Source organism: Trifolium pratense, linkage group LG3, assembly GCF_020283565.1.
Source record: "Trifolium pratense cultivar HEN17-A07 linkage group LG3, ARS_RC_1.1, whole genome shotgun sequence".
Classification (NCBI taxonomy): Eukaryota; Viridiplantae; Streptophyta; class Magnoliopsida; order Fabales; family Fabaceae; genus Trifolium; species Trifolium pratense.
The window spans coordinates 8,195,006-8,218,510 of record NC_060061.1 but is presented as its reverse complement, the minus strand read 5'-3'; the positions used below and the strand labels follow the sequence as shown (position 1 = coordinate 8,218,510).

At 33.2% G+C, this 23,505-nt stretch overlaps 4 protein-coding genes across 5 annotated transcripts; 3 read left to right on the top strand and 1 right to left on the bottom strand.

Annotated features, from left to right (window-relative positions):
• Positions 1-427: 427 nt before the first annotated feature.
• Positions 428-3,260, top strand: LOC123913940. Its single transcript, XM_045964879.1, has 3 exons — positions 428-623; positions 1,025-1,105; positions 2,387-3,260. Exons 1-3 carry the CDS (start codon positions 465-467, stop codon positions 2,783-2,785), a joined length of 639 nt encoding a protein of 212 aa, XP_045820835.1. The 5' UTR covers positions 428-464; the 3' UTR covers positions 2,786-3,260.
• A 4,183-nt stretch (positions 3,261-7,443) lies between these two features.
• Positions 7,444-12,195, top strand: LOC123913939 (TSL-kinase interacting protein 1). 2 transcript variants are annotated; one of them, XM_045964878.1, is made up of 8 exons: positions 7,444-7,554; positions 8,653-8,835; positions 9,129-9,322; positions 9,425-9,663; positions 9,753-9,990; positions 10,348-10,737; positions 11,596-11,715; positions 11,805-12,195. In XM_045964878.1, exons 2-8 carry the CDS (start codon positions 8,709-8,711, stop codon positions 11,892-11,894), a joined length of 1,398 nt encoding a protein of 465 aa, XP_045820834.1. In that variant the 5' UTR covers positions 7,444-7,554; positions 8,653-8,708; the 3' UTR covers positions 11,895-12,195. The 2 variants fall into 2 exon arrangements, with proteins under 2 accessions (XP_045820834.1, XP_045820833.1); XM_045964877.1 differs by having other exon boundaries at positions 7,452-7,554; positions 8,656-8,835.
• A 974-nt stretch (positions 12,196-13,169) lies between these two features.
• LOC123913937 (probable serine/threonine-protein kinase At1g54610) lies at positions 13,170-17,776 on the top strand. The gene is made up of 7 exons (XM_045964875.1): positions 13,170-13,646; positions 13,946-14,230; positions 15,031-15,348; positions 16,105-16,326; positions 16,517-16,614; positions 16,776-16,890; positions 17,205-17,776. The coding sequence occupies exons 1-7, from the start codon at positions 13,170-13,172 to the stop codon at positions 17,550-17,552; spliced, it is 1,863 nt and encodes a 620-aa protein (XP_045820831.1). The 3' UTR covers positions 17,553-17,776.
• LOC123913938 (crossover junction endonuclease EME1B-like) lies at positions 16,616-23,505 on the bottom strand. Its single transcript, XM_045964876.1, has 12 exons — positions 22,949-23,505; positions 22,675-22,812; positions 22,504-22,583; positions 22,039-22,218; positions 21,791-21,944; positions 21,518-21,627; positions 20,083-20,258; positions 19,709-19,772; positions 19,479-19,597; positions 18,956-19,045; positions 18,267-18,381; positions 16,616-18,047 (listed from the first exon to the last, which is right to left on the bottom strand). The coding sequence occupies exons 1-12, from the start codon at positions 23,208-23,210 to the stop codon at positions 17,943-17,945; spliced, it is 1,593 nt and encodes a 530-aa protein (XP_045820832.1). The 5' UTR covers positions 23,211-23,505; the 3' UTR covers positions 16,616-17,942.

The following is a 23,505-nucleotide window of genomic DNA, read 5'->3' as shown; positions in this document are numbered from 1 at the left end:
TATATTCTAATATATATTCTAGATCTATTTTAATTTCTACGTCTCTTCTACTTAATATTTTATTGTCTTTAGATCTACATATTGAAAGAAAGTAACTGCATCTTACCCTCTTTGTTTTTTAATTTACTTCGTCTATCTTTTGTTGCACTGTGTACGAGGTATTAAACTATTCGAAAATTAGGAATTTTTGGATAATGGAGGAATTTTATATGTAAACAAAGTTTTGATCTAACCCGTAATAACCGACCCGTTCAACCCGCCACCCGTATGACCCGAATCCGAACAAACCGAAGATATAGACGGTCGGAATTGGGTCCAAATTAAATAGTTGTGGTTTTTATCGATTTAGTGATTTTCGGCCCGAAACCGACCGATGCTCAGGCCTAGCACATATAAATAGAGGAGATATCCCTATTGTTCCAGTCTCTTGCTTCTGTGTCGGGCAAGCACCGTTCCATCTTTCCATGGCGAAAAAGAGAAAATCTGTTGAGTCTCGTCTCGATGAAGTCGATCGCACCATGTACTCCACCTTCTGCACCACCGCCAATTCCCTCTCTCATCTCTATACCCATGCCATGAATCAACAAAAACTCTCTTTTCAAGCCGGTGAACGCCACGCTCTCGTCAGTTCTTTCACCTTCTTCTTTTTTTGCTTTTTCATTATTTTAATTAATTATTTTAATTAATTAAATCAATTCATTAATCAATTATTCATGCACGCATCATTGCTTTGCTTTTAATAATTAATTTATTCATAAACCAAACCAGATTTCAATGTTGCGTTTTTTTCTCAATAGTTTTAGGGTTACCAGATAGGCTATGCTCAGCTGAATTATATTTGATTTCAATTTGAATGATTGAAATTTCATTATTCAAGTAATTTGACAAAATTACAGTCCCTAATTTTGTTCATAATGTTTCATGTTAAGTTAATTACTGGTTTGTTTTGAAATTTTGGCTTATTTTTTGTTTGTTTGATTGATTGATTGAAAAAAAATGCTTTTGTGTTTTTAATTCATTGCAGGAGAAAATGTACCAGTGGATTCTTAGACAACAACAAGAAGGAATGAGAGTCACTACTATTGATATAGTTTCTCATTTGCAGGTTTTGTTTTCTTCTCTCTGCAATGTTAACTGTTTGTTTTCTTTTGGTGTCTTTTTGTACTCATTCAATGGAAAAAAACTACTTTTTTCCATTCAATTGAGCTTATAGGTAGTGTTGATTGCTTTGAATGTGAAATTGTTATTCAATGAGCATCATATTTAAGCTTTTGGTTTCTGGTAAACCAAGGTATTCTTGTGCGCAATTCCAGAGATTAATCCCTTGAGATAACTGAGATTCGTCTATAGTTGTTTCTCAATACACATTGAACAACAGATCAAACTCCTGAACAAAAGGTTAATGGATGCAAATATCTATCACATGTGCTACACCATGTTGGTTAAGCTTTTGGTGTTAGAATAGACATGGATGATGGATGTACCAGACAACCTTATATCTTGTCAGTTTGATGTTTAGTAAACTGAATACTATGGCTGTTTGCCATTTTCCTATCCATATATTTTTTCACACAAGAGTTAGGTATGTGAAAGGGGGCCTTGACGATGCAACAGTGTGACTTAAGTCAAGTTTGGTCTAGCTTCTAACTTATCGGAGCTTTTAGACCGAAATAGGTTTCTCAATAAACACTTGTGACAAAATTATATTAAAAAAATCTTGCAGTAGTTTTAGTTATAAGCATTCAAACAATAGTTTCTAGTATAAGTTGAAATTGGCATCTGCATATCAATTGTTTCATAAGCTCACTTATTTAAATTCTTTATCAACTTAAATAAGCTTATTTAACTTGCAAGGATTTTTTATGCAAGTTAACACGCACAAAAAAAGTTAGGCCTTAATTTATAGCTCGTAAAGAAGTCCTTATAAGTTTTATAGGTGTTTACGGAGAATTAATCGAAAGAGTTCTGAAAAAACAGAGATGTAGAAGTTGATTTCAACTTATAAGAGAAGTCATTAGTTAAAATACTCGTGGTTATTGCAAGATCATGGAGTGGATTTCTTGCAACTACGATGTAAGACTAAAATAAAATAAAAATGAATTACAAACACGAAAAAGCAAACCTTTTATTGGATTTTGCCAGGGCAAAATTTGTATAGCATCATAACATTTTACTCTCATGCTATGTGTCTGTTCGATCTTGATTGCTGAACTATAATTAGATTATTCAACAGATACACCTTTTTTTCGCGTCACTTGCACTGTAGTTTCCCACATATTATCTCCTGCAATTATTATTGCAGAATATCAATACAGAATAAACCTGTCTTCAGTGTATCCTGATAGCTGAATGTAGACATAACTTTTGGCTATGTATTTGCATGTAGAATGAGCTTGAATATGGAGCAGAGGAGTCATCAGTGTCCCCAAGGCAATCAATTCAACCGAACTCCCAGACCGCAATTCAAACTAACTTTGGTGCATCCATACCCTCTAATACATTTGGAAGTGCTGTTGCAGGACAGGGAATACGTACCGGACAAACTGATCAAGTAAAGAACTCAGTATTTGCAAATGCACTTTCTAGCCCCATTCGTCGCAGCCTTCAGTCGTATCATTTAGCACAGGGCAGCAGTCCATCAAGTAATCTCATGTCATCGGGGAATGGAACCAGAAACAATGAAATGACATATCCTAGTGGCCAGAGCAGGGACACAAATTCGTCCAATTCCAGTGATTGCATGGACATGCATGCAGACAGTCCTGGTCATGATTTTTCATACTGATGTGATCATATTTAGAGTGGTAATAGGAATGGGAAGGTCATTTGTGAAAACTATGTTCATAAATGTTTGGTGATAAATTATAAGATTATTGTGGACAGTCAGTCTTCAATGTGTTTGGGTACCATTGTTTTCCTCGGTTTGAAGCTCGGAACATCGGTATACTTTGTTATAAGTTATGAAAAAACATGCTGGCCATTACTACTGATTTTGCGAGGTTTAGGTCTTAAACTACTAAAAATTTATTTTAATATCAGTGTTTGTATGTATAATATGATTGTAATTTGCTTAAAAAAATTTGATTGTAATGATTTAAAATTATACATGAAGGGGGTTTGGAGATCAACAATTGGGGTGGAGTTTAGCTGTTGGGCTTCTGCTAGGTCAGGTGTATTGACTTTGAATTTTTAGGAGACATATTTCTATCTATTTCTAGTAGTTACAAAAAAATGCAATTATTTTAAGTGTCCTACTCCTACTAACAAGTCTCCAAGGGAAATTGTTAAGGTATCAGAAAGGGGAAAAAAAAGGTCTTAAAAAAAATTCAAAATTTAAATTTTTAAAGGTGTCATATACAATTTTTATTTGTCAAAAAATATACAATTTTTAAGACTCTGCATTTAGTTTTTTATCTAGTGTCTTTGAGACACTTATTAGCATTTGTAAGAAGTTAGATTATGGAGGGAACATGTAGAAAACACGATTGTCGATACGTGACATGATACCGATACGATATGATGGCGATATGGGAAAATTTTTAAAATTTTCGATACGATACCGCCGCGATACGTTATTTAAAAATTATATATATATATATATATATATATATATATAAATGCACAATATATAAACATAACTAAAATCGATAATGTTAAAACATTAACATTCAAATTACTCAAATTGAACAAACAAGTGACAATTACATATCTTAAATTAAGTACGTACTACTAGTTGAGCTAAGGGTTAACGAGTTGAAGATCCAGGGTTCAAGTGGGAAAAACTAACGTAACAATATAATATACTAATAACTAGAACATCGACCCGTGCGGTGGACGGGTCTAATTAACCGTAAGATATATAATGATTAAATAAGATATGATAATTTCAATAATGTAAGGTATATGAAAAAAGTTGAGTAACATTAAACGATAGTTCAACAATAATTTTGGATAATTATTCATACAAAGAAAATTATATTATATTACGGAAGACTTCCTTATATACCACATTTGAAGTCTTAATCGTATCTTCACCGTCGTCATCGATGATCAATATTTTTAATCATTTTCTAGAAGTAACTCTTGAAATTGCAACATACAACTGACCATGTGAAAACACTGGCGACGAAAGATATATCCCAACATGCTTTAAAGATCATCGCAAAAGAAATCATTATAGGAAATTGTCTCCGTTGAAATTTAAAAGGAATTCTCACGTCAGATGGTGTCAGAGAAAATATAGGTATGAAAACCTGATCACCAATATTACTTCCTGAAATAATTTTTCCTTCAATAGCACGATTTCTCAATCTCGTAATAATAAGTCTTGTTTCATTGCATAATCCTAATTTTTTATCCAAATTCCTTAATAGCATAACTGGAACTCCAACTTTAAGTCTCAACTTGTGATTTGGAAGTCCCGACGTAGAAATCGTGTTAAAAAATTCGGAAGTATGAACATCATCCACTGTTTGACCGTCAACATTTTGTGTGAGTGGAGTATCATAACTCAAATATGTTTTTTCTTCACCAGAAATTAAATCCAACATATAATCATTTATTGTGTCGACTATTGAATTTTTAGGAGCTAGTATAGCTCTATTTTGGAAATACGTTATATCGTTCATGTTTTGTAAACGTTGGGGATATGTGCTTTCAACGAAAGAAGCAAGAGGATCATCTGAATTTGGAATCAGTAAATCTGATGGAATGTCAAGTTATAAATCATCGTCGTTTTCATCTCCAATTTCTCCATCGCCAACACCCAAAACCCATTCAGAAAACAATCTTCTTTGTTCAACGTCTACACTCGAAACACCATCGAGAAGCCTCATGTTTTTACTTAATGTTAAAACTTCACAAAAAATTCCAAAGAACCGAAGAATTAAGAACAACTTCTGGCCTTGTACCTTTGGGTATTACTGGTAGAATTTGTCTAAAATCTATGCCAAAAACAACAACTTTTCTACCGAAGGGAATGTGTTTAATTTTTTCATCAACAGACTTGAGAATATCTTTTAAAGTTTGATCAACAGTTTCGAACTTAGTAATGTGCATGCATAATATATAAACATAACTAAAATCGATAATGTTAAAACATTAACATTCAAATTACTCAAATTGAACAAACAAGTGACAATTACATATCTTAAATTAAGTACTACTAGTTGAGCTAAGGGTTAACGAGTTGAAGATCCAGGGTTCAAGTGGGAAAAACTAACGTAACAATATAATATACTAATAATTTGCTTATAAAAAAAAATACGTACTACCCAAAAAAGACATAGTTGGTAACATCATATTTTAACATTCAATACTTAAGAGGAAACACGAATTATATCAGTCTCTTTTCCTACGTTTTCATTATCAAAGAACATTAATTGTCGGATACTTTTTCGATATGCATATCAGTTATATTTTTTTTTTTAAAAATAATATTAATTTCCGATACTTCTTCGATACGTGTATCGGAGAGTATCGAACAAGTATCAGTATCGAGTACGTATCGGACACGATACTTCACCATTTTTAGAGTATCGGGGTTTCGGAGACAAGGTTAAATGAGGTGTATATATTTTCTAAAAAGAATAAAAATCTTGGAAAATAATTTTGGCATAAAAGTAGTTCAATTTGAGAAGACATTTATACTTTTAGAGATGGATTGTCTTAGGTGGAAAAATCACCGGGTCTTCAGTTGAGGCATCCACCTTTCGTTTTTTTTTTAAAAAAAATTAAAATTAAAGTTGCTAAAATAAAACAATGGTTAGGATTTAATCGTGTAAATATGTCACGATTCTTCTCCCTATAGTTAAAAGTTCAAGCTTCATTTTTGCCCCATTTTTATCCCTATAATTGAAAAGTTCAAGCTTTGTTTTTGCTCCATTTTTAAATTTAATAATTACAATTACAATTAATTGAGTTATTAATGTAAAAAGAATTTTGTCAAAAAAAATGTATCAAGAATAAAAAAATTTATTAAAAAAAATCAATTATTAGGTTTATTTTTTACATTTTTATAACCAGACAAATGGATAAATTTCTATTAAAATGTGTAAAGAAATACAAAATTCAAAGTTCGAAATCGGCCCTTTAATACTATTTTTGGTAACTAAGTTACACTTATGAATCTAATCGCACTTTAATTCCCTTAATTTAAAATCGAACAATTTATTCCTTAGTTATCATATCATATTTATTGTAACTTTAGTCCAATTCACACTTTTTTAATCTAAAAATAGTGACTTTTAGCTGTAAAAGTTCCATTTTTTATTCATATTTACCCTTAGAGCAATAAATCATCACTATTTGTTGTTGTTGTTGTTATGTGTGTGTCAGTGTGTGACTAAAAACACCATTTTACAGGACCAAAATATAAGCTAGACCTAAATTAAAATTAGGAAAATGTTAATTTGTGCCTTTAAGGGAACATGTTAAGAAGATAAATGTGGAAAACATTTATTAAACTTGTGGTGTATTCAATTATCTAAACATTAAATTATTTGTATAATTAAATGCTATATTTCTATTTTTAGGTAACTTAACATATGCCTTTAAGGCACAAGTTAACATGACCCTTAAAATTAAAATAAGATGATTGTTGCTTTTCTCCTCCACCCCACATACACATTGCTATATTATAAAACACGACCTCCAGAAAAAAATAGAGGAAAAACTATAAAACTCGTTGTATTGAATATAACGAGTAATATTACCATTACAAACGAATAAAGTTGAAATAAAAAATTACATCAAAGTCTATTTATATACATCCACAGACTACTAACCAACCCTCCCAATAACTAGCTAACTATATCTTCAATAGCATCCCACAAAGGATGGTTGAGGATGAACATATATCGGATAACTTATAAACTAACTTTTAACTTGTAATAAATAAGTTAGCTAATTGAATTTGTAGTGTTTGATAAAATCAGTGGTTGAACTAACTTATAATTATGAAATGACATAAAAAAGATATGTTTAATTAATATTTATTTTTTTCAAGTAAGACGATAAGGGTAACATTGCAAGAAAAAATGATAAGCTATAAACTCATAAACTATTTGAAATAATGTTTAAAAAATAAGCTATAAGTTAGTAAAATAAGCTATAAGTTTTTTTTAAAAAAATATTGTTACCAAACAAAGCTTTTAGCTCATAAGCTATGAGCTATAAGCTAACTTATTGGCCTTCCCAAACAAAGGCAAATTCATGGTAAGAGAGTTATTAATATGAGTTTGACTACAATAGTAAACAAATAGGAGGGTTTGTGAGCAATTTATAGGAGAGTAGTGCAAATAAATATGATAATTGAGGAATAAAAAGTTGGATGAAAGAATTGGGCTTTAGCTTGTATGAAGCCCAGCCCACACAAAGGTAAAAAGCGGTTGCCGCTTGAAAATTAGGTGGGTCCTTCATTACTTTTCCTCTTTCCCTCTTCTAACATATTTCAACATTATTTCATTCCCGCGCGCGCACATTGTTTCTCCTTCTTCCTCTTTCTTTCGTCTCTGCGTTCTCTTCCTCTGCGATCCGATTTCACGCTTCTCCCAGGTTCTAATCTCTCTACTTACCCTAATTCCTTCAATTCAACTCGATTCCTTTCTTTTTACGTGTTTATTTACTATTTATTCTAAATTACTACTTGATGATAATTATAACTGATTTCGATTTTCATAGCTTGCATCTCACTATCCATACTTTTCAAATTGTTCTTCTGTTTATAAAATTTCCATACGGATTTTGTTCTCGATGTAACATGCTTGTTTAATTCGGTTTTGACGCAAGTTGATTTCCAATTTTTATGTTGTTCGTAATTTCAATCACGTAACAATCGTCAAATTAGGGTTTGTGCGAATGTGCGAATTAGGGCGTAAGGAAGTTTTATATTTTATTTTATTTTTTTCAATTTTTTTATTATAATTATAGTAAAAGTGAACTAGAGAAGGAAATGGGGGTTACTCGTTGTTAATTTAGGCGATTTTTTCAATATTCTTTACTAATTTGTAGCTGATGCAGAATTCTTATTAAACTAAATTGTGCTCACTTTGCTTAAACGAAAAAATCACTATTTTTTTTTTTATACAAATGTCTACCTCCCTTATTTGTTGAATTAGATTGTTGACTTCTGAGGCGGTGATTGTCACATGATTCAACAAATAAGAGAAAGTGATTCTGTGTCATTTAAACAAATTTAAGGACTATGAAGCCCGGCCACAGACTCAAACACCAAACATGACACCGACACATCGACGCCAATCGTAATTTGAGAAAATGACATAATTTAATGTAATCATATGTGTCGGTGTCGGATAACGACGTGCGACATGGGACACTCCTAATCCGAGGAGTGTTTGTGCTTCATAGTTTAAGGGGAGGGTACTGCAGTTTTCCCTTCTTTTTGATCGTGTACATTGGTGTCTCTGTTTTAATTCCAATGTTTGAGATTTTTGAGGGGTGACAATTATAATAATCTGAAACTACCTGGACCCTTTTACTAGTTTGTTGTTTTGATGTTTTATACTGTTGGTATGATTTTTATTTGGTGAATTTTCTGCTAGCCAATTTTAATTACTCTGTTGTCTTTAAATGTTCATCTAATTTGTTGTTTTTGTGCTTCTTTTTTTTCTGGTCACTTTGTTCTTTGTTAAGAAGCATACCAGCGGAGATAATTTAATCATTAGCACTCTCGGGAAGATTGAACTATCATGAAAGCAGGGAGGTCAAAGGACGACAAAGCTGTTAAGGCTTCTCGAAAATCTGCTCTAAAGATTGGGGCCAATGGAGTAAAAAATTCTTCCATGAAAACAAATAAATTGGATTACAAAGCAAGAGGTGACAATTTTATTGCCAATCTACCATATGTGTTGATTTTATTTAATTGTTTGGTTTCATATCATCCTCCCTCTTGATGTACTTGATTTGTTGTGTTTGTTTCTTAGAAAAAAAATATAGTTCAGATTGGATTTTTCTAGGTTCAATTTGTTTGTTAGTGATGTGTTTGTTAAAGAAATGTTCTTTTTCTTGGATGAAGCATCACTACTTTTGAAATCTATACTGAGATTCATTTCCCACTATTAATTATATGCTATATTTTATTCAATGTAGTTAAACCCTTTTGTCTACAGGATGCAGTGAGGAATTGTTGTCTGACAAAGAGAATCAGCACCCTCCATTTAAGGAACCTAGCGATGATACATTTCTTACGATATTGAGAGAGGTGCTCGAGGTTGATCTTCATCCAGGACAAACACTCTCTTCTGCAAAAATCAAGTTACAACTTTTTCCAGTAAATGAAGTAATTCGAAAAGGACTTGAAAAGGTTGTATGGTGACACATGAAGCATTTTGACAAATTTGTTTGCTTTACATCTGTCCTAGTCTGCATGCATAAATCCGGATGCTTAATTGATTTTCTTTTTCAGGATGGGCATAATCCATATTTAGAACTCACACTAAGTGGTAGAAAGAAAATTTCTTCAGTTCTAAGACATATTGAAAAGAAGTGGGGAAGTTCAAGTACTGCCAAAGGGGAGCCCATGCTTTTTCCATATAACAGACTGAAAAATCTATCTGACCACAAAAGGTGGACAATTAATGATAGTGACACTACAGCTGCCGCTGTGTACGCTGCTGTTGGAAACCCTGCAATTTTCCGGTTGAAGTATGATAACCTATCATTTTCTATCATATGTTTTCTTTACTATATCGAAATTAGGTTGTTAAAGTTGTAACTCATTCTCTCTTTCAAAGGTATGGTTGGTTTAGAATACAAGAACCTACGCCAGTTGGTATTTCCTCCATGCCAATTCCCTGTGGGTCGAGCGTACAGTCAGGAGGAACAGAGACAGGTGGAACTGCTAATTTAGAGTCTTTATGTGATGAACGGGACAAGATTGAGGCAACTGCCGAATACAAAGCAACTGATGTGGGGAATATAACAAGTGAAATTGTGGCTCAGAAAATGGACAATGAATCTGCCGATCCTCTGGTATACTGTTTCTCGAGGAAAATTATAATGGTTTTTGTGATGATTTATTGATTTACTCTTTGACCAACATAATCATATGGAAAGTTTTGGCATGTATTATACGGGCAACACCTTTTTTTTTGGCTAAATAAAATTCTTATTAGTTATTTATCGTACTGTATTACTTGCTTGTTGGAGAAATCAGTTGTTGGTTGGTCCAGAATTTAAAAATGATTTCTGAATACCAGTCTTCTTTCAGTTAAAATCTAGCATGTGTTATAATAAAAAAAACTCAGTTCCAGTACATTCCATAAAAAAATGTTTGGCTTCTAATCATGCGTGTTTCGTTTCTAATTATGCTTGTTTCATTATAACTAGGATAATGAGCCAAAAGAAAGCTGTAGCCTACAACCACCATCAATGCAATGGGTTGATAGTTTAGACAATATAAGCATTGGTGGCCTCCTGTCTGAAGCATCATTCATGGGAAAGTTTGATTCAAAATTCTTCGGCAGCAATGCTACCAATCAAACAAGTCGTTTAATTTCAGATTCATTGGATGCTTTTATTACCTCCCAAATTAGTCATCCTCCAGTTTCTACACCATCCACAATACTCGATGCTGAAGTAGCATGTCATGAATTTGCTCTTCAAAAGTTATCTTCCCCAGCAGATGTGCAGACTACTAGTGGAACAAAAACAGATTATTCTGTGGCCAACAGTCTGGGTGTATCTTCAAACTTATTGAAGCTTCCATGTACAGACAAGGTCAGTTCCTAACAATCTTAATCAAAATCTATTATTATTGAAATGTGAGATAGTTTCATCTACGATTGAGTAATTGGTTTTGAAACAACAGGATTCAAGATTTATAAACCAACCCCCACCCCCATTTTGCATTTGATTAGGTAAATCAACCTTTTTGTTTTACATCCCATATGTTTTGGTCTTCAACTATTGTTTGAAAAAGATTAATTCTTTTAAGAAGACAATGTATAATTGGCTTTTATGAATAGAATGCTTAGGCTCTGATTGGGATTGGGAGTTTGGAGAGGAGGTGAGTAGATGAAAGAACAGAGAGATCTTTCACATTTTTTGACTGAGTTTTTGTAGATAATGATAAATGAATGCTTATGATTAATGTATTTTAAATATTGAGAGTATTATAACAACATGGATTGAATTTGGAGAATTTATCCAAACCCCTCAAAATTCTCCTTCATAATAATTTTTTAGTTTCCCCAAATTGGGGGTTTTGTTTTATGAAGAAAAACAAACACCCCAGAGCTCTCCCTCCCCTCCCTAGTCTCCCCAGAGCTCTCCCTCCCCTCCCTAGTCTCTTCATTCCTTCCACTAACTCCTTTTTTTTTCTTATCCCCAAAGCCCTCCCCTCCAAACTCCCAAACAGACACTTAATGTTTCAAATGAACCTAAGGCTAGAAAAATGCATTGCTAATAAAACAACTTCTAATGTTGCATCGCGATGAAAATCAGAGTTCAAATTGATGCGGGGTTGTAATTATGTTTATGTTTATATTATTTGTAGACTATAAGTTCAGTAGAAACTTTTTTGAAGTCCATCCTTATTCATTAATTTTCACTTTGTCTCTTATGGGTTTTATAAAGGTTGATGATCAAGACGGGTTTTCACAAAATCCCTTGTCCGAGAAGACTCAGACAGACTCGCTGCTTTCTTCACATTTGTTTGATGGTGAAAGAAGTCTTGGGTTAACAGGCATCAAATGGGTATTTAATACTATTTTTAAGCATTTCAGTGTTTGTCTTGTTTTTTCTGCAAATTTTGATTTAACTAATTTACTATCTTAATAATGCAGAATGACTCTTTGGGACCTTTTGATCTTGGCATGCCAATTAAGAAGTGCATTGGCGGAGACAGCGTTAGTATTGGTAAATTTGTTAAATAGAAGCTTAGATGTAAGTTGGAGATTAGTGTGTGTTTGGTGAGGCATATCACAATGTACTTCGAAATAAATTGCTGTTGTGAACTCAACTCGTGTTTCACCTCTTCCAACGCCAATCCAAACACACTATAATAGAAAAGACAGGATTTTTTTTGTACTTATAGAATTACTTGCTGTAGAGAGTCTACAGACCAGGGTTAAAATTAAAATGAAAAGAAAGAAACAAGGGACATAATACTGAGTAGTCAGTTGTAAAAATCATAGTTTGGGGCATACATTATTTATCTCATGTGATTTTGTGTCAGTTCTTATTCAATGTTTCGATTCGCTTGCTTTGCCATATATTAGGTATCCAGTGCTCTTGAGTTGAAATATAATTGAAATCATTCTGCTATTGGTTCCAATCATTCACCTTTTGCACTGCAATAAACTATCATATTGGTGCAAATTGGAAGAAGGCTGAGTAAGAAATGACTTCTATTCGGAAACGGAATTCACTTGTATTTAGTTCAACAATTCACCTGTATTTGTTTAAAGTTTCTTCCAACAGAATACTAATATATAATTTAAATTGATCGTTTATATATTTACATAAAACTTGACTATCTTTTTTGGAAGAACTGTTAAGTGAGGTTATTTGTGCGTAATTAAAAAAAAAGGTAAAAAGTAAATAGTCTTTGCGAGTTAAGAATCTGTAAAATATTGAAGATTGGCCACATAATATGTACCTCAGACATGATTATGATGAAATATGATCCCAACAAGAATGAATGTGTAAAAAAAACAATGAGTAGAAAATAATTCATTTATTCAAATAAAAAAAAGAGAGAATGAATGTGTTGTTTAGTGAGGTGTGTGCTTATGGCAGCATTGCGATGCGAGCTGTGACTGTATTACTACTGTATATGAGGCGTTTTCGTTAAGAACATAGTTGTACTTTTATGATTATGAGTATCTATGAGTATGTATCTAATAATCCAAAAGCATTGGATTTCTATTGTTTCATACTTATAATCGCCAATGACGGACATGTCCAAGGTATAGTGAAGACATTGAAAAAATCCTTTCCTATAATTCCAAGACATCTCTATCCTTAATCATGCCGGCTATCTATATATCAAAGACTAAGGAAGCTTCCATGCACCTTCCTTTTCACTTATCTATAATCTCTTCTTCCACCTGTTTATATTATTACTAATTTATTATTATCCATTTATCTATATATAATAGCAGAATATGCTTAATTATTTCTGAAACTTAGATAGATAGATAGATATCATGGGATGTGTCAATAGCACGTACACTCCTCCTCGAAATCGAACCAGAAACCGAAACCGGAGTCGCCATGTTGATAGGTTGAAAGATCAGTATGCAAACAGTGATTCTGCAATCAAAACAATTATCACCCATAAAAAGAATTATTCATCTAAAGAATCAGAAGTGGAGAGTAAGAAGAGACCTCTGAGTGTGAAGACTACTACTTCAGGTGACAATACCGGAGGAGGAGGAGGAGGAGGAGGAGGAGGAGGAGGAGGAGGAGGAGGGGATGATGAGAAGATAAAGGATGTTGCTAGAGATATTGATGATGATAAGTCTGAAGGGGAGGAAGAAGAGAACAAGAATAATAATATTGCAAGCTATGAAGTTAAAGTGGGGGATGGTGAGTGGCCCAAATGGCTGGTTGATAATATCCCTAAAAATGTTTTGGCTACATTGATTCGCAAGACTGCTGATTCCTATGAGAAATTAGGAAAGGTAAGTACTAACAATATTAACTTATCAATGTTTAAAAAACCAAACTGAATCAAATGATTTAACCCTACATCGACAATGATTACAGGTTGACCATTTGAGCGGTTTGAATCACAGTTGTTTTGTCCGATTCGATTTTTAAAATATTGATATAAAATCACATTTTATTTTCTTCGGCCGATTTATTTTTTGACCGTGGTTGGTTCATACTTTGACATGCATGCACTTATGTTAAGCTGATGGAGGGGTTTTGGCTATTTATTTATATATGTTATAGTGACTTGTTGATTTGGTTATTGTAGGTAGGACGTGGAACATATAGTAATGTATATAAAGCTAGAGATAAGGATAGTGGAAAAATTGTTGCTTTGAAGAAGGTAAGATTTGACACTTCAGATTCTGAAAGTATCAAGTTTATGGCAAGAGAGATTATGATAATACAAACGCTGGATCATCCTAATGTCATCAAACTTGAAGGACTAGCAACATCAAGGATGCAATATAGTCTTTATTTAGTCTTTGAATACATGCAATGTGACCTTACTAGAGTTATCTCTCGTCCTGGAGAAAGACTCTCTGAACCACAGGTTTGATTTTTTTTTTTTTTTTTATCAAATGATTTTAAGTTTAGATGTTTGTAAAAATTGTGATTTCTTAGATGCTACCAAAAGTTATATATATATATATATATGTATGTTGATCACCAAAGGCCAAATGTTGGATCCTATAGGCTTTTCAGGCTTCTCCAATCGAACCTCGATTGTTGGATTAATCTAATGATCGAGGTGTTGGATGCTGAGAGGGAATAATTGGAAATAATGATTAATCTAACGGCTAAATCTCAATCAATGAACTATGTCAAGACTAGTCTTAACTATTAAGTTAACCTAGTTGCTGAGAAATGGTTGGATGGGATATACGAGTTTGAATCACGAAAGTATTAATTAGTAAATGATCTGTTTCATCTTTAAAGGTCTAGTGGTATGATTTGAGACGCTGAAGAAGTATTAAGAATGAAGTCTAGGACTTGATCCATGGGTTTTTTGACCTAAAGTGCCACCTTTTAAAAAACAAGACCAATCAAAGTGTGGCATTTGGGGAAATAATTTTCAAAAGGTGGCAGGTTGAAAATATTGGTTTCAAGAGGTGACACTTGGGTCAAAAAGCCTGATCCATGCTCTAACAAATTTCATCATCCTGTAACATATTAGCCACTGACATTTAACCAATAAAAAAAGTAAATGGTTTGTTTTTTTTAGTTACTCTTGATTATAAGTTTAACAAAAACAATATAGAATTTGCGACTCAAACTTATAGCATGTTTGGATCTTGGTTAAGCACTTTGTGATAATATGATAATGGTGTGGTTTGGCTGTATTTTGTACAGATCAAATGTTACATGCAGCAGCTACTTTTGGGACTCCAGCATTGTCATGAGAGGGGAGTCATGCACAGAGATATTAAAGCTTCTAATTTGTTAATAGATAAAAGAGGGGTGCTAAAAATTGCTGATTTTGGACTTGCTAATTCTTTAAAAATTAAACCTAAAGGACCTCTTACAAATAGGGTTGTGACACTTTGGTATAGAGCTCCTGAACTTCTTTTAGGTTCAACTGATTATGATTATAGCATTGATATATGGAGTGTAGGTTGCTTATTGGGTGAGATGTTTGTTGGAAGACCAATTTTGCCTGGAAGGACAGAGGTAACAATTAATTTGGAGTTTATGAAGTAAAACAATGTAATGAAATGTTTTTCCTTCGACACCATACACATTTGATTATACATCACTTTAAAAATATTCTCTTAAATTTCTGCATTTCTATAAAATATTACTTTATTTAAATTATTAACATGTACCTTAAAGACACATATTAACATTTCCCTAATAAGAAAAATCAAATGTTGATAATTTATAAACTCGTAATTTATTATGCGCATACATATAATATCAACTATTACTTCTTCACAAAAAGAATAATAATATCAACTATTGAATTATTCATATATTACTTTATTACATTTTAAAGTAAATTACTAAGTACTAGGATACTAACATGGTTGTACAAACAAGACTGGGTGTAAAAACTTTAACATGTATCAATAATATTTTACTATTATGTTAGTCTGAGGAGGGGATTCTCTTCATTATTTTTTCCCTCATTTTTTTCCTTAAACTCCTTTCTCCCATTTTTTTTAATTCAAATTTGTGTCTCTTTCTCTCGCCCAACAAATCAAGGGTTAAGATTTGATTGAACACTCATGTAACATGAGAGAATCCTTTCCCCTCATTTTGTTATGACTTCCTAAAATATTTCCACAAATATCTAGTGAAATGTGATTAAATACATGTGTAATTTTTTTCTTACACCGACAGCATATCAATACAAATTCATTTGATTATACTCCTCTTTGAAAAGTTTCAAAATGAGCTTATTTTTTTCTTTTTTAATGTATATAGATTGAACAGATTCATATGATATACAAAATTTGTGGTTCACCTCCAGAGGATTACTTGACAAAAATGAAGCTAAAGACAAGCTTCCGTCCACCACATCGGTATAAAGCTAGTTTTGAAGAAAATTTTAAGGATTTCCCTTCATCTGCCCTTAATCTCTTGACTACACTGCTTGATTTTGACCCCCAACTTCGTGGTACTGCTGCCTCTGCCCTTGAAAGTCAAGTGAGTTCTTATCTTGTTGCTTTCATGTTAATTAACATTGATTTATTTAATTTGATCACTATACTTTGTCACAGAATTAATAAGTTTGAAAAATACACAAGAAAATTTGAATTTTGATCCAATAATAACATTATTTAATTTCCAAAATGCCGTTTCAAATTGCATTATGTTAAGTGTTTATTGCTTGCAGTTCTTCAAATCTCGTCCATTAGCATGCGACATTTCAGAATTACCGGTAATAATCAACAAAGGTGACAATGAACGATCTCAAAATAAGAGACGCAAAAGGTATGCAATCATTTTAGAACTGAAAAACCTTGTTCCCTGCATAATGGTTTGTGTATATGATATTTCTATGTAACCATTGTGAACTTGCTAAATTACATGTTCTTGATAGCCACATTGCAGCATTGAACTAAATTTATTGTTTATTGCTTTTCATGATATAGGCGCAAAGGTTTGAAAAAAGGGCAACTATCTAAAAGAAGTGCAAGCCATTCAAACCTGTCAGGGATGAACCAAGCTGCTGAACAATTCAAGACAGATTCAGAAGTATCAAAAGAGGTCAGTTATACACGTTTCACCAAAATCCTTTAAAAATAGTAATTGCATTATTTCCATCACATAGTCTGCACACACGCACCAGTTGGTGGATTGAGATCAAACGCCTCACTCTAAGATGCATTCGAAAATCTAGAGCTAGCTTAATCAGTCAAATTAATACCAGCATGAATGTATAACCGAACGATCAATGTGTTGGCACTGTTTAGCTAGCTAATTCCCTGGTCCACCTATCAATACAGGCTTAATCTGAATGTAACACCATTGATTACAAATTTATAATCAAGAGAATAACATGTATGCTTTGGTTTTGGCAGGAGAAGAGTATAGGACAAAACATGCTAGGACCAGAGACAGGGAATAGTGGAAGCAGCAGCAAATCATCATCAATATTTACTAGCGAAAGGAGCATGAATGCATCTATATCCCCAGTTTTTCTCTCTAGCAGGAAAATATCCCCCAAAACTGAAGGTCATCCTAACGCTCTTAAGAATATAAAGAACTACACACTCTTACAAGCATCTATACTTGATATGATCAACCCCAAAGAAGGCAACGATTTTGGTCAGTTTCGTAGGTCCTTCTCTACATTGGATTTTCGGCTTGATCCAGAGAAGCTGTCAAGTCTCTATAGAGCAAGTAGTAAGTTGGACAAGGAAGTTTGACTCTTTTTCATAATTTACATGGTCTAAAGTTTCTACATTTTAGTTCTAATACCATAGTAATGGCGGGGGAAATCAAGGGATTGAAAGCAGAGGACCGCCACTCAAATACATGTGCCAATTGATAGTATGGAAGTTGGTTAAAAGTCAAAAGTCCATGGTATCCCCTGCCATATCCATTACGATTACTTTGTACTTCTTTACATAATCATCGAGATTCTTTTCTATATGTTCAAAATGTGATGCAATTGAGAAATGGTAGCTCACACGTTGACACACTTTCTTAAACACGGTTTAAATATATATTAACAGAGCTCCATATGATTGACTAACTCTCAAAGAAATCAGCACCGTTCTCTACATCATCTGTTCTAATGGACCCCTTTTTAGCCATTAGAATTCTATACACCGCTTTGAGCAAACCTCACCCAACCTTCTGTCACCACCAAGCAAACCTTCTGTCATCAAATCTTTAAGTAAAAATTCCTTCTCATGCTCCTGTGGCCAAAAAATTACATTCTTATTTATCTTGTTGCATCTTCTATCATTAAGAAAGACAATAAATAATTCTGGCCATGCCTTATTTCATCAGCAATTGTTTGTAACTAAAGCAACTAAAGATGTCAAACAAACTGCATTTTAGTGTTCAATTTAACTGTGAACTGTGGTCCATATCAGAAAGGTTAAAGCACACAAATGCAATCTTACAACACGTACCGATTTAGTTGGATCCATATAAACACTTAACAGAGACTTCATGGTTGGGTATTTTTTCCAAATAGCAATTGCGAATCGTGGTTGTACCTTGGGGATAGCAACCAAAGCTTTTAACCTACTCATGCAAGCAAAAGTAAGAATAAGTTATAATGTCATATCATCCAATCATCAGATTATAAGGTTTAGTCCTTCAGGTAGAGAGAGAGAGAGAGAGAGAGAGGAAGCGGAACATGTTAGACTTCTTATTATGAAAGCTATTGGCAGTTATTCTGTCAGTTATGTTGTTTAATTTTAGGAATGAATAGAGAAAGGAAAAAAGTAAGTGAATATGGGATGGTTACGAATACTGAGCGGTTAAGGGAGGGAGAGACTAAGACTATCTCTTTCCTTAGTTTATGTGTGCTTTTGCATTCTCTATAGTGTGTAATTCTGTTGTAAACATATTCTACCATCAATTAGAGTTTGTTTACAATTGTATTTTGGTACCAGTTTCTAACAGAATACTCCTTGTAATAATGTTTTTTTGGTTATAATCACACATCATAGAAGAAAACACATTAATTCTTATTTATGCTAATATACTAGACCCTTAATCCCAATTGAATAAGCAAAATAGTAAAATAAATAAGGACATGTGAAAACAGAATTTAAAGATAATAATCTAAGAGTAGCAACATGAAAATACTCACCATATGGATTTCTTTATTAAATTTCGGTCAACACTGTCCTTTGAAGCAAGAGAACCATTTGCATTTACGGATAACCGAGTTAATTTCTTTCTGCAGTAATAAATTAACCAATTTGATGTAATATTAATTAAAATAAGATAAAATCAAACGACTGAATAGGGAACGTATTTACTATTTAGAGTGGTATAAAGTATTTATTGTCTATTGTGTCTTTCAATGTGCTTCGATGCAAATATAAAGAAACAATAAAATACCCGAAAGTTAATGAAAAACAGAGTAGATTTAAAAAGAAATGGTGGATGTATTACTGTAATAGATATAGCAAAAAATCAGTAGACGTATCAAATTTCATCTTTCTTCAACCAACCCTTTAATGGAATTTTTTTTTTTGGGATACAACGGGGCTGAAGCCCATCCTTTTAATGGATTTGGAATAACTGATTTTACATGTATAGCATATAACAATTTTTTTCATCAAAGTTTGACAGTCTAATTCAATACCAATAATAGAAGCATCAAGTACCTAAACTGACAAGACGCCAAACTGCATGTCAAACCAACAACATGTTCAGCCAGTTCAGCTTCATCTACACACTGCCTGGAATGTATTTTGGTGAAATTTGTTGTTAGTTTTGCAAGCACCTACAAGACAATCCTAAACAAATAAGATAAACCTGTTTATAGAAGTAGCTAAATACTTAAAAAACTTGACCTATTCATTGAAATTTGAATATGGAAGGTGCATTATTTAACCTCCTCAACAGGTGGACGTCTCCAACAACTATTGATTTCAGGGTTCTTGTATTTTTCCTGCTCCCTAACAGGTCATAAAAATCAATGTTAAATAGAATAGTTTGGCAAATCTAACCCATTTACTCAAATATATATAATGCAAAAAAATAAAAAGTGCTTTAAACTTGTCTTCGTTCTATTTGTTTCGGGAGGTTTATCGAAACCGGATATTAAGTTATTGGACATGAAGTTTTATAAAAAAAATTATTACATGAGATTGATTGGCAAATATACACAACACAGATATGCTCATACACATAGAATAGCAACATAGCACAATGTACCAAAGCAAAAATATCAGCAATTGCCTAATAGAATTGATATAAATCACTCACCTTTTATTAATGTAAGAAAATAATCTGTTTGTGACGTAACAAACAGTATAAGCTGGATAATGACTTCGAATGCCATTGAGTTGATCAAAAAGGGAATCATTCATGGCGAGGTTACAAAATTTGTCAGCCTCATAAACTAGTAAGACATATGGAATCTCAATTCGTTCAGTGGAAAGCTGCAAATAATAAACGAAATTGGTATCAGTGAAAAACAGAACACTCACAGAAGTATTCATCCACAGAAGGTAAACAAAGAATGTGTAAGATTTATAAATATATTTTCAGTTCGATTACTTTGTAGGTCCCTATAGTTCTAAAATGTTGTAATTAAGTTTTTCACTATCATCATTTTAACTACATGAAATCATGCTTACATGGCATTTGTGATGTGGCATCATCCTCTTTTCCATGCTAATCTTCTTTTTATCTTTGACAACATAATAAAGTAATTGATTAATTATAGAAAGACTAAACTGTTCAACGCTCTTATGATATACGCGTTTGTTGGATTTAGAGTATGTTGTGCCACCAGAAATGCCAAGGTAGGGAGAATTACATGTGCATAATGTTTGCATATAAGTACTGATACAAAAAAGTAAATCGACCTATATATGTCCAATATATGGGTAAATCTGATAATATCTTACAAGGAATGCTAAATCAAGTACAAGACACCTAAGTCCATTATACAAACTCTACTCTCGCAAATATTAAAATTGTTGAATAGGACTGCTAAACCAGATACAAGGCACTTATGCTTATTTTGAAGTCTGAAACCCAATGCTACCAGGACCTTTCTAGAGAAATATTGAATGAGAGTATCACTGAGCTGCTCATTCTTGGATGGTTTACAGTTTACACTAGAAAGAAGAAAGGGCCACATGAAGGAGTGGAATAAGGATACTTACTGAAGTATAAGAGCGAGAAAGATAAGAGTTCATAAAGTTTGTAACTGAGAGAGAGAGAGAGAGAGAGAGAGAGGAACATCAGAATTTTGGAGTTATTTTCAGTCATTGTGGCTTGAGATCTCAGTTCTGGGGATTGACAGATATTTCATAACATTTTTCTTCATTTACTTGTATTTCCTTCTAGTTTCAAAAGGTATCCACTTTTTCTGTAGAAATTCCTTCATTTACTTAAATTTAAAAATTCAGCTGTTTGTGAGGGCCTAGCTAGCTCTATAAACTTCAGCATAAATTACAATCTATTTGCGGAGAAAGGAATTCAAGTGTAAACCATGGCAGTTAATCCAGCTAAAAACAGTAAAAAACATTTATTTTTGACAAAAATAAATGGACATACATGATACAGCAGTAAACAATCGACATGTATATGGAATATACCAAAAAAGATAAAAGAAAATAATATGTATAAAACATTAAGAGAAATTATTAATGAATTTGGTGCTTGAAGATGAACTACAGGCATTTCTTACCTGTGAAATTTGTTCTGGAACTTTCATAGACCATACAATTGACCCTGAGATCGGATTTGATGTAATATGGTATGTAAGACCTTTTTCAGCAAACCTAGTAAGCAAATGGCCTGAAGAAAGGAGTAGCAGTTTTAAGAGAAAACACCCATAATTAAAATTATGTCCAAATTTATCTCATATTCATGAATTCAAATAAGCAATAGAAAATAAGTTTCATGAGGAGCTACTTAGAAATTTATCAAGTGGTTGTAGATTCAGATATCAAGAACCTACCTCCGATTGAACCTGATTCAACTACCTTTGCATCTATTTCTGCCACAATATATTGCATTGCAAATTTCCCCTTTTCCCACTTTTGCCTTTCTTTCTCAATTTTTTTCAGTTCTGCAGCTTCAGCCTTCATAGCTGCTTTTTTTAGTTTCTCTTGCTGAAAAATAAATTTGTAGAAGACTATAAGCTATTATGATCAAAATCATGAATAATATAAAGTATAAACACAAACAATATAAACTGAAACGCACTTCCTTCAGTAGTTTCTTTTCTTCCATCAAACGACTTCTTTCTTCTTTTGTCATCTTTGTCTTTCCAGTTGCCTTGTTTGTACTCTTTGCAGAGACTTTTGAACTTTTCATGTTGTCAATGTTCTCATCAGGATTCTCTTCCTGCTCCATGCTCATATTTTTCTCATTATGATTCTCTTCCTGCTCCAGGCCCATATTTTTCTCATTAGGATAACCATACAACTCATAAAATAACGTGAGGTTTCTCAAATACATGGCACACAATGTAAGAAGTATGCAAGGGAGAAATTGAAAAATATCAAATAAATAAGTAAATATATCTGCATGAAAAAAGAGTACAAAACACTAGAGTCTAATGATTATATCTCCCTCGAACTTTAACTATTAGACTATTCTCTACCTAATCTTGATCTTCTTATGTGTGTGAGCATAAAATCAACACAAAGTAATAATCAGATGACTAACCACTTGTGAGGAGGTTGGCTTTGAAGGACTGTCCCCGGAATATTCAGCTCGAGTAACATTTTCACACGAAACTAGTCTCTCTGAAATTTACAATTACATGAACAAATGAATATAAAGCATTTCAAACAGTTATGTAACAAGTGTAACATGCTAAAACTCAAATAAATTCACCATGAGAATTTCCAGAGCCAGTTGAATCATAAATCCACGCCGAAGACAATAATCCCCTTGCTTCATTCTCATTCCAATTCCTAATTCCAGAAATCTCCGGCTCATCATCTGATTCCAAACATATCATTTGACTAATTCCTAAACAACATTGCAATTACAGATTAATATTCCAATTGCACATGCATAATAACATAATAATCAGGGATTAACATTAATTGATAAAATAACCAATAATGAGCAATATTAGGGTTCAGAAATATGAATAATGAATGACCTGATAAATTTGTAGGAGCAGAATCAGAAGCTTTAGTGCATTTAACGATTGCAATATCGGAATCGAATAACGAAGAGAATGGAGTTTCGGGAATGATAGAAGGTGTAGATGAAGGAACGTGTTGTTGCTTCAGTGGAGTAGGGTCGTCGTCGATGAGGAAAACGGTAGGGTTTGGATCGGGTTGTTCGGTTCGGCGTTTCTTAGAATGGAGTGGGAACGGTGTTGTAGGGTCATCTTCGTCGGAGAGAATGATCGGTTCCATTCTGAGAGAGAGAGAGAGAGAGAGAGAGAGAGAGAGAGAGAGAGAGAGAGAGAGTGGTAGTTTAGATTCCGTCTTCGAATAAGCGCGGGATCATCATTTCAGTCCATTCCATTCCATGGTCACTTCAGTTTTTTGGAAGAAAACTTTTATTCTCACACCCATAATTCCATCTTACACCCTGTTCTCGATTGGGCTTAAGCCCAACTCGGCATTGATCTCGGCTCACTAGGCATCAAGTTCGGCCTAAATAGCGTGTTCGCCCAAAATCACATGTTTCTGTTCAATGGTCAGCTTA

Bases quoted from the DNA above. Each gene is read 5' to 3' on its own strand.
- LOC123913940 (XM_045964879.1), top strand. From the start codon at position 465: ATGGCGAAAAAGAGAAAATCTGTTGAGTCTCGTCTCGATGAAGTCGAT. The intron at 624-1,024 runs GTCAGTTCTTTC...AATTCATTGCAG, and splicing joins CCGGTGAACGCCACGCTCTC to GAGAAAATGTACCAGTGGAT. The intron at 1,106-2,386 runs GTTTTGTTTTCT...ATTTGCATGTAG, and splicing joins ATATAGTTTCTCATTTGCAG to AATGAGCTTGAATATGGAGC.
- LOC123913939 (XM_045964878.1), top strand. From the start codon at position 8,709: ATGAAAGCAGGGAGGTCAAAGGACGACAAAGCTGTTAAGGCTTCTCGA. The intron at 9,991-10,347 runs GTATACTGTTTC...CATTATAACTAG, and splicing joins ATGAATCTGCCGATCCTCTG to GATAATGAGCCAAAAGAAAG. The intron at 11,716-11,804 runs GTATTTAATACT...TTAATAATGCAG, and splicing joins GGTTAACAGGCATCAAATGG to AATGACTCTTTGGGACCTTT.
- LOC123913937 (XM_045964875.1), top strand. From the start codon at position 13,170: ATGGGATGTGTCAATAGCACGTACACTCCTCCTCGAAATCGAACCAGA. The intron at 13,647-13,945 runs GTAAGTACTAAC...TGGTTATTGTAG, and splicing joins CCTATGAGAAATTAGGAAAG to GTAGGACGTGGAACATATAG. The intron at 16,615-16,775 runs GTATGCAATCAT...TTCATGATATAG, and splicing joins CAAAATAAGAGACGCAAAAG to GCGCAAAGGTTTGAAAAAAG.
- LOC123913938 (XM_045964876.1), bottom strand. From the start codon at position 23,210: ATGGAACCGATCATTCTCTCCGACGAAGATGACCCTACAACACCGTTC. The intron at 19,046-19,478 runs GTACTTGATGCT...TTATTACTGCAG, and splicing joins TTGGCGTCTTGTCAGTTTAG to AAAGAAATTAACTCGGTTAT. The intron at 18,382-18,955 runs GTGAGTATTTTC...TTGCATGAGTAG, and splicing joins TTAATAAAGAAATCCATATG to GTTAAAAGCTTTGGTTGCTA.